Genomic DNA, 10,262 nt, shown 5'->3' on the forward strand with positions numbered 1-10,262 from the left:
CAATTTATATATAACATATATAATATATACATACATACACAGGATTAGGGGGCAGAGAAGAGAGGCTCTACACACACACACACATATATACACATAATTATGTTTATAATAAAGTCATAATTTCAAAAGAAGGATGTGATTAATAGCAATATTCTGTTGACCCAAATACATTTTTATACTAAGACTTCAGGTACAAAATTATAGTGTTAACTGAGACAGATTTGCATACATTAAATGAAACTGGTACAAAAATCAATATTATATTTTAGCTTTAAGATTATATTAATATTTTATCTAGATGGCTCTAATACTATGAAAAATCACAGAGTTGAATTTATACAATACCTAAAGAAATAAGGTTCCCATTAACGCAAAATATATTACATTATTGTAAAACAAACCCATGAAACAATACCTTAAAGGTTCTACAAGTTCATTTTATATTAATGCATGGGAACGTCTGAGGAAGATTCACACAAATGTATCTGAGGAAGATTCACACAAATGATTCACACAAATGGTTACTTTGGGAAGATGCATAGGATTGGGCCGGGGTTAGGGTGGAGGTGAACCAGAGTTCCAGTGCTTGCCTGTAATGCTTAGGATTGTTATAGGAATAGATTAATATATTACATGTGTCATCATTTTTTTAAAAGCAGAAAAGAGTCTTCGGAGATTATTTATTCCAAGGCCTATTTTTTTACAAATGGGGAAACGGAGGTGTGGAGAGGGAAGAGAGACTCCTGGCTCAGATGTCCCGTCCCCATCCTCACTTGCAGGGGTGACCAGTGACAGTGACATCTGCCACAATTAATCATAATACTAAATCACGGTGGGCAGTAAAGGGTGCCAAAATAACTAACCCAGGAGTGGTCATCAACAATCCTTTTTTAAAAATGAGATTTTTCTTATATTATGAATCAGTTAGGAAATGCATTTCTCAATTCCAAACAGCGATATGTAAAAAAAAAATTTTTTAATAATCCCAATGGAAATTAATGTTATATTAATGCTGAATACAATTACGTACAATATTTTCATACCATCTGAGCTGCCTTCTGAACTTGGCCTTTGGAAAACAGTACAGGCAGTTGGGAATTAATGAGAACCATGTCAATCCAGTAGTTGATAAGGATCAGGAAAGGCAACACCCGGAAAAGCTGACTCTACCTCAGGAAAAAGCCGATGAGAGGCAGCCATGGCTAGAAGGGAACTTACCTCTTTGAAGACTTTTACAGGACCTTGGGATGTGAAAAAACTTAAGCCCTGCATAAAACCCAGCAGGAACCACTCAAAGATGCTGTTTCTGCAGGTTCAGCACCTCCAAAGAGACCATTAGGTTGACCATGCCCAGGTCGGCTCCTCTAGCTCTGGGACCCAGATCCCTGGCCAGGCCCTGCCCTACTGATCGTTCTGCTCCCTTCCAGCAGAGATGGGAGCCCAAGCTGCCATCCATCCTCCAGGAAGCAGTGCTCAGTCGACCTTGTCAAATGGCCACTAATCATGCCTGCAGATTGACGTCACAGGACTGTTTATGGAGCAGCCCTGCCAGAGTGGTTAGATGGCTGAGGCCAATGTTGCTTCAAAAATGCTGGGAATGTATCTCAATTGGGCAGCCAGAGACTTGTCCTAACTTTTATTGCTATTTTTAAGATACCTCTTCCCTGGCGAGGCCGGGTTGGAGCTGGAGACCTCAGTTTTACTTGACCACATTTATCTCCAGAGGTCACTGAAAACTAAGAATAAGAAGGGTCATCGAGTTCCCAACACTATTTGCCAGAAAATCAGGGCAAACTTCATTTCCCACCACGGAAGAGGTTTTAAATGCTGGCTTTGGGGCTAGATACAGAACTGTCTCTGTTTCTCACAATCTCTTTCACACAGTCCCTTCTCCATTCCCAATTTCAATCAATCAATCCTTCTCTCTCTCTCTCCCTCCCCTCCCTCTCTCTCCACACCTCCACCACATACACCCCACTTTTCCCCCTCCCTCTTTCTTCTTCTTCCTCCCTTTTTCTCTCTCTCCTTCATTTCTATTTCTCAGCTACTGACAATTCCTAGCTTTCAAAGACATCATTAGGTTATGCCTCCGCTTCCGAAATCTCCAGAAAATTTGATGATGCAGGCAAGTTCACACAGCCTGCATTGAGCAGGACCCATCTGAGATAGAGATTTCTATCAACAACTCTCGTCCATCTAGGAAACGTAGCCTGCAATTTACACCTATTTGATCGGTTCTATCTAGATGATGTGCTGACCCTGTTCTCTAGACATCCGCTTACCCGTTAGAGAAGGGTAGCTCTTTATATTAAATGTAACCCACCAGTCTTCACACTGTGGTCAGAGATAACGCCAAGGAAAAGTCTGAGCTCAACACTGCTGCTCTGTGCTACCCTAAGCGGGAATCCACACGCTTCCAAGTGACCAACATGCTCTGCTTGGTCCGGCTTTTGTGCTTTCTTCCAGCCTCATCTCTCACAGCTGACCCCTCTCACTCCAGCCCCAACCACCGAGCATGAACTGGCCCCTCCATCTGGAACGCACAGCTCCTCCTGGACCTCCTTCTCCACTGGACACTCCCTTTACAACATCTGCCACCACTCCTCCCAACCCCATCAGCACCCAGGCTGGCTTGGTCATGTGAATGAGTTCCAACAAGCTATTCTCTCTGGCCACTCTTGTCCTGTCCATTGCTCGGGTTTCACCTCCCTTGAAGCTTCCCCTGCACACTTAAGTCTGGGTGAGGTGCATGACCTCTGTCCTTAAGGTTCCTAGAGCTCTCTGTGGTGACCCTACTGTAAATTAGTAAAACTACATTTTAATTGCTTATTTACTTACTGATCTTCTCTATCTAGACTCCTTGAGGAAGTCACTGTGTTTTGTTCCCTGTTATATCACCATGCCAAGCCTACAGTAAGGCCTCAAAAACTTAATGAACCTATAATCCTCACTGGTACTATATAAGGGAAAAATGATCAAATGCTCTAAAATTCATTTTGGTTTGATTCTGGAATAATCTATTTTCTGTGAATAAATGAAATATAGAATGCACTTCCTATGTATGCATCCATTGATAATTCTGCCACACAGTGGCAGAATTTTTAAAAAATAGGCCACAGATAAGCCATGATTCCATCTACCTGAATGAAAACAATGGAAAGAGTTAACAAGGCTTTATGACTGGCTGGAAAATGCAGTGACTCTGAAGGCAGATACAAGAAAGCTCAATCTGATCCATGTGTACTAATAATATCTGGTATCCTGGGCATTTGTTATTTTGGCTGAGTGGTATCCATTCATTTTGACTTCTCACTAGGGAACTACCTCCTACTTGGCAATCACATGCTTCAACTGGAGATGATTCCACCCCCAACTCCTACCCCAAAGGCCATGGAGAGAATTGCATTCCTCTAGTTACAGAGATGGGTTCCAGGTAGGGCATGCATACTGATCCTAGTCAAGGAGATACAATGAGACTTTTGCTGGGGTCACTGGAAAAGAGGTATTTTTTCTCACTGGACTCAATATGATACTGGCCTATAGCTGCTGGCAGTGATATAGAGCTTGAAACTACAATCAACATCAACTAGAATGGAGTTAGGAGACAGAGAAAGATTTGGTTGGAGCAGACTTGATTGAATCATCCCTTGCCTAAAATTAGGCCCATTCTCAACTTTCAGTATGGGAGTCATTAAAGTTCCTTTGTATTTAAGCCAGGTTAAGCCACTGATATATCTAGAAAGCATATTCATATGTGTTACTGGAAGATCTGATGGTCAGGGGCAAAGTCAGAGAACTTTAGTGTTCTGGACAGACATGTGCTTCTAGACTGACTGGAAAAGCAGATAGTGTTAGCCTTGCCTCCCTACATAGTAAGTCACACTGGTGGTGCTCCCCAACAGCACATGGGGGTAGAAGCCTGTGTTCTTAGACAGATGCGAGTTTTACTTTAGGATCTGTCACACTAGAAACCTTCGTAATCTTGGATAATTCTTCAACTTCCCAAGTTTCTTTCTATGTAGAATGGAGAGTTTCAAGATGATTGTTATGGTACTTTCCACTTATAAACATGATTAGATAATTCTCACTTTTCAGTGCCTGCTTGTTTAATGTAAACCTGTTGGCTAATTTCACAGATCCTGCTGGAGCAGATCGAGATGCTACCAGAAAAGGCCTGGAGCTGGTATAGACCCTCCGTGCAGTAGGACTACGTCTTTTGGATCTGCAGACCCAAATCCAGCACCATGGACAGACAGTCTGGCACTCCAGACATATGGAGGAGTGACCCCTGGCCAGCGCACAGTCTAGTTGCAAATTGGCCTACATACGACTTTAGTCTAAGAGCCAGAGTCTTTACAGCACCGGATGTGAAAATTCCTGAACCATATAGGCTGATGTAAATTGATATCTATGAATAAATTTACTCATCTATTCTTAGATCTGGTCTCTGATTTTGAGTCTTGTCTTGGTTTGCTAGAGTTGAACCCTAGAGTTATTGCTCCTGGAACCAGAAGACCCTTCTATTTAAATCACAAATAGGTAAGGTTGTTTAACTCAGCTATCTGAATTGGGAAGACCAATTTGTTTTCTCTCTTTGGTGGTCTGAGCTGTGAAACTGAACTTAAGCAGCCATCTTACAAATGGCTGATCTTGAATATCAAGGTATCCCAGGTGGGTAAGCATGGCAGATATGCTAAGGGTCATCACTGCTGCAAACACGGCTGAAACACTGCTTCTTCAATGGAGTCATCTGCAGCTTTTGCATCAGACATTATTGAGGATGGTACAATAGAGCCCTACATTTTCCTAGCAATACTTTTTCATAGGTTTTTATTTTAGTGTTCTATTTTTTTAAATTAATGAGGTATGATCTTTGATTAAGTCCTTTATGGGGACTATCGTTTCACCAGGGTAAAAAAGAGTTAAATAATTTATTCCCCTCTGCTCTTCTTCTCTTTATTTGCCCTTTTAGGTAAATAGTGTGCTGATGATTTTCAATCATGACTCTAACCTGGACCTTTCTGAAATTCCAGCTTAGTGTGTCTAGAAGTTAGGTGAAAGCTTCCTCTTAGATTTCTTACCATTATTTTAAATGCAACATGATTGAAATCAAATTCATCATATGTACCATAAAATCAGACTCTCTTAGCATCTTCCCCATCTCTTCAATGGACTCACAATTTCCTAGTCGTTGGACTTCAGTCCAACTTTGAAGATATCCTTGACTCATATTCTCTCTTATGTGTCTTGTCACCAACTTTGCAATATGTTATATGAAATAGCTCATCATCTTCTCCTTTCCTCTTTCATTGCCCTGGTCTGTGCCCACCACGGTTCATGTCTGAATGATGTAGCAGCTCAGCTGCCCTCCCTGTTTCCCCAAGTCTAGTTTATCTTTCTCTCTTAGATCAGGTCAATTTTCCAAAGCCTACCTATCCTTCCTTCCTTGGCACTAAAAAGGTCAATATCTTCCCATTACATCACATTATAATTCTTGTAAGATTTCAAAATGGCCCACTATCTACTTTATCCTATCTATTCAAATGCAACAATGTTTTTGGCTTATATTATCCTAGGAGTTTCTACATACATTGTATTTCCTATATTATTCCCTATTATTATCTCCTAAGAACTCTCCTTGCTAACGACACCACCTAGCCCCTAAGTGTTTATCTAACATCCCGGATTCATCCCCACCCCCATGACTTTGCCCATGCTGACTCCCCATCTAGGATACTCTCTCTTTCTGTCCACACACACCCAACAGAGCATCTGGCATATCTAAACTCTCTATAAATGTCTACAGAGCAAACCAAACAACCTCCTCGCGGCCCCTCCAAGGAAGCCTACCTCTCTGTTCTAGCCAATGCCAATTTCCCTCTCCTCTGAATATTCACAATGTTTATGGTCCATGCTAGATATAATCACTAAATAACCTGCTATTTCCTATCTGTTCTGCTTGTTTTCTTCCCAACCAGACTATAAACTCCTCAGTGGTAAAGACAAGGCTATATACTTCTTTGTCTATTCTACAGTGTCTAGCAAAAGGCACTCAATAAATATTTGTTGATTCACGGAAATTGGTTTATAGCGATTGGGGTCAGGTAGGAGACAGAGGAAAAGGACAATGATCTAAGCCTAGGTCATCCAGATAATTACTTGGATCTACCACTTCAAGTCTTGTGCTGCCCTCCTCCTTGTGATTACTTTACCTGCAGAACTGAACCTCCTGGTCGAACTGTGAATTTTCAGGTTGCGTTCCCTCCTTCAGCTGGCTGACGTTGAAAAAGGAGAGAGTATGGTTGACAAAGCCATGCAGAGTCCCATTGTGACTATAGGAGTACTGGTACACAAGGCGGGGGATAAAGTCGGAGGTGATGGCAATGACGAAAGCCTGAGGAACAGAACCACAAGCACTTGAAGAAAAGTCAGGATGGATGCTGTCCAGGTGACACAGGGTCTATCTGGCTGACTGCCCCCTCTTGGACTCCCCATCCAGAGGTGTGACTCTGATTGATACAGAAGTCCTTATCTCTCAGCTCATGGAGCTTATCTACCTGGATTTTCCATCTTTGATACATGTAAGCAAGTCCACAAGACAGTGGCTGTCACGAGAGTAAATTACAACCACTACAGCAAAGGATGCTAAGTCATTTTGGACCATTTAGTGCTGGACGGAATAAACTGCCTACGTGATATTTGAATTGACATCAGTGTGGGCCAAGCCAAGGCAGAGTGGAAGATTTTCTGAGAAAATTACCAATAGTGATGAGAATGCTACTGAGGTACAATGGGCAAAAGAACCATGTACTTCTACCCTTGAGTGACACCAGAAAGCCAGAAATACCAAGGATATGGTTCCATAATTTCCTTAATTTGACCACCATATCTTGCCGCTTTTTGGCACATCACATAATGGAAGTGATTCTTCCATTCATTTGACTTAGGAAAAGTGAGACACAGAGAGGAAATGAGTAGGTCCTGCTGGATGGAACCACACACACCCAACAGAGCATCTGGCATATCTAAACTCTCTATAAATGTCTACAGAGCAAACCAAACAACAAATGAAAGACTGCATGTTTGAATGTGGAGGTACTTTCTGCAAAGAAAATCTTAAATCTTTTTGGCAAGTGTTTATACTGTATTCCACATCAACAGTTAAAGCCCTTTTTAAAAATGTAGTTTAGGTATTGTTTTCGAAATGAGTGTGGATGGCCATAACCATATTTGAGAACGAGTAACATACTTGTAATAATTATAGACAGAAAGTGCTAGTACCCGGGGCCTCTTTGAGGTAGACACAACTCCAAAGTAGCTATTGATCTATTTTCCAAATTGTACCTTATTCTCAGCCTCGAAATGTGTGCTGCCTACATCAAACATTCCAAATGCAATGTGCTAAGTCTCTCTGCAACCCCTCACACCTCTCCAGCCAGTTTACGTGTTCTTAATAGGGAACCAGATCATAGCCAGAATCAGTGTTTCTCTCCCAAGGGATAATGGGCTGTGGCTTTCTTGGTGTGTACTGAACTGGCTGATATTTTCTTGGGAGATGGAAGAGGAGGCCCTGCCTGGCCACCACCTCTACAGAACACGGAAGCAAAAGGAGCTGCTGGCTTGGGCCCAGTAGGATTTACTCTGAAATGTGGACACATCTGGCAAGGCAGTTAAGGAGGCCACGACAGGTGGGACCCCTCTTCTTCTGTGTCTTATCTTCACCTACACAGTGCCAGAGTCCACAAGGATAATTAAGACTTTGCATCGACAACTTGGAGGAACCGTAATTAAGACGTGCAGACTGGGCAATGCTCCAGGTATTGTTTAGCTCAGGAGTAGAAAAGAAAGGAAAGAGATAAATAGATATGTGGAATTCTTTCCTCATTATTCTTGGCTCTGAAGAAAGATCTGATTTTGATTCTTAAGGCAAAGGTATGCATTCTGGTTGTAATTATCCTTCTTTCTCTTAGTGAAATTAACAGTTAAGTGGCACAGCTCTGGCGACGGCATGATGAGTTAGAAGGCTTATATGCACTATTAACCAGAAGCTGTATTAAATAAAGCTCCAGATGGAAAAGGCTGGGAGGTATCAAGGGCTGGTTTCCTGCTCCGAAGTCCTCACTTTCTCTGGAAAGCCCTCCCCCCAGAGCTGGACATAAGCACTTACATTGCTGATAACAGAGAACTTGCCGATTCCAGAGAGAATGTCAAACCAAATCCCTGTAAGACAGAAAGGAGGGCATCGGGCTCACTCCCGCCCTCGGCCCAGTGATGACAACCCTGTGGCTCAGGGTGATGCCTCGCAGGCATGGTCCCCGGGGAGGTTTGCCGGGCCCCCCAGGATTGGGCTCGTCTGGAGAGGCTTAGGTTACCAAGGGGACAAGAGGGGGTGGATAATGTGGCCTCTCGAAGGCCTCCCAGCACCTGAAGATCTGAGGACGAGGAGCTCTTTGGGGTAAAGAGGCCCCAAAGGGCTTCCCTGTAGCCCTTGATCCCTGACACACCATGAGGGTGGCGGTGGGGGATGGGCCTGCCGCAGACTCTAAGTAGGGGACATACCGATATCTTTTGTTCTCACAGCATCTGGTCGTCTCAGCTCTGTGACAAACTTCTTTGCATCGAGCCGCACTTCAATAACATTGTTCAGGAGGGCAAACACAGGTGCCAGAGGAAAGGAGGCCACAAAGAGGGTGACGAAGCCAAACTGGACGACTAAAAGAGAGCATAAGCATGAGAAGCTTCACTGGGAAGAAGCACGATTTAGATCAATTCTGCCTTGCAGCTTATGACCCTGGTCTTTTCTTATGGAGTCTCTTTTCCATCTCACTCTCTTAGGCTCCCTTTTCTTCCTGCCCTATGGTATTTCTTTCTCAGTCCCTTCAGGCCTATTGGTCAATGCCATGGCTTGGGAATAAAGTGCTGTATCAGGCACAGATTGGAGATAGGAGAAAAGAAGAAGTTGTGACTCTTTATCTCCAGTCATTAATCCTGGTCACCTAACTCAGAGGTTGACAAACTTTTCCAGCAAAAGCCCAGATAGTAAATATTTTTGTATTTGCAGGCCATCTGCTCTTGCCATGATGACTTAACTCTACCACTGTAGCATGAAAGCGGCTATAGAGAAAATGTAGACAAATGGGCTTGGTCAACAAAACCTTATTTACAAAAGCAGCAAAGAAAGTGGGCTGGCTTTGGCCCCTGGGCCATGGTTTTCCAACCCCTGATGTAATTTTAAAAACCATGTCCCAAATTTGGCCTCTTCTTTCCATATCCATAGTCACTGCCTTTACTTAGAAAGTTTATTCATTCATCTCACATTTATTGAGAGCTCAGTAAATGTCAGGCACTGTGCCAAGTATATAAGGAGGCAAAGGTCTGCTTCTGCCTTCAAGGAACTGGGTGTAAGCAGAAGAGAGATATGGACACGAGGACGTGCAGCAAGATTTTATGTGTGCTGAGGGAAAAAGAAGAATGTGCCAGAGACAGCGGAGCACTGGAGGGAGGACACGAACCCATTCAGGGCGGGCACTAAGGAAGTCTCCGTATCGAGCACCTACACACTTAGTCTTGAAAAATGGGCCTGTAGTCCCAGGAAGACTGGATTAAAGAGAGCATCGCAAGCCATGAAAGCAGTGTGAAAAGCCAAGTGGTGGCAGCTCGTGCCCATCAGACGGCTGTAAAGCGTCCAGGCCCTCACTGTTTCCGCCTGAGCCGTCACCAACCTCCTCCCTGGTCCCTCGTCCCCAGTCTTCCTCTGCTCTAAAGCCTCTTCAGCCCTGATCCTGCCACTTCCCTACCCATACAAACTTCTGTGGGCTCCCCCCTGTCTACTGGATAGAATTTAAATTCCTTATCTTGGGACACAGGTACTTTAACAGGTACTTTCCATTCTGCTCCCCACCTGCTTCTCTAGGCCCATCTCCCAACATGTCCCCCACAGCCATCACGCTTCTGGCACTCTGAACTTCTCACTCTCCTGATTTTTCCCTGAACACGTGAGGTCCTTCCATTTATTTGTGCACAAGCGTCCATTCTCCAGCTAGCAGACTTCTATGCACCCCCCAGACTATTAGTGAAGCTCATTACTCCCTCTTCCCTCCATGGATGCCTGTTGCAGTTACCGCTGCGTGCTGTCGTGATCCGCCTACTTACTTGTCATTATTTCCCACTAGAAATGGGCTTCATCCATTCCAGAGGCTCAGTACATATTTGCTGATGCAAACACAGTCCTGAGTCCCAGGAAAGTCACCATTTAATAAGAC

The 10,262-nt window shown here is 43.5% G+C and overlaps 1 protein-coding gene across 1 annotated transcript in view; it reads right to left on the minus strand.

Moving 5' to 3' along the window:
- The window catches only part of ANO2 (anoctamin 2), a 280,595-nt gene that overhangs the window by 8,437 nt on the left and 261,896 nt on the right, over window positions 1–10,262 (minus strand). Inside the window, exons 21-23 of the mRNA XM_015591465.2 lie at window positions 8,560–8,712; window positions 8,168–8,220; window positions 6,213–6,394 (exon numbers count right to left, since the gene is read on the minus strand). Of these exons, the coding sequence (XP_015446951.1) occupies window positions 6,213–6,394; window positions 8,168–8,220; window positions 8,560–8,712 (388 nt within the window). The remainder of the gene's footprint in view (window positions 1–6,212; window positions 6,395–8,167; window positions 8,221–8,559; window positions 8,713–10,262) is intronic.

The sequence above is a fragment of the Pteropus alecto genome, unplaced genomic scaffold (genome assembly GCF_000325575.1).
Source record: "Pteropus alecto unplaced genomic scaffold, ASM32557v1 scaffold94, whole genome shotgun sequence".
Classification (NCBI taxonomy): Eukaryota; Metazoa; Chordata; class Mammalia; order Chiroptera; family Pteropodidae; genus Pteropus; species Pteropus alecto.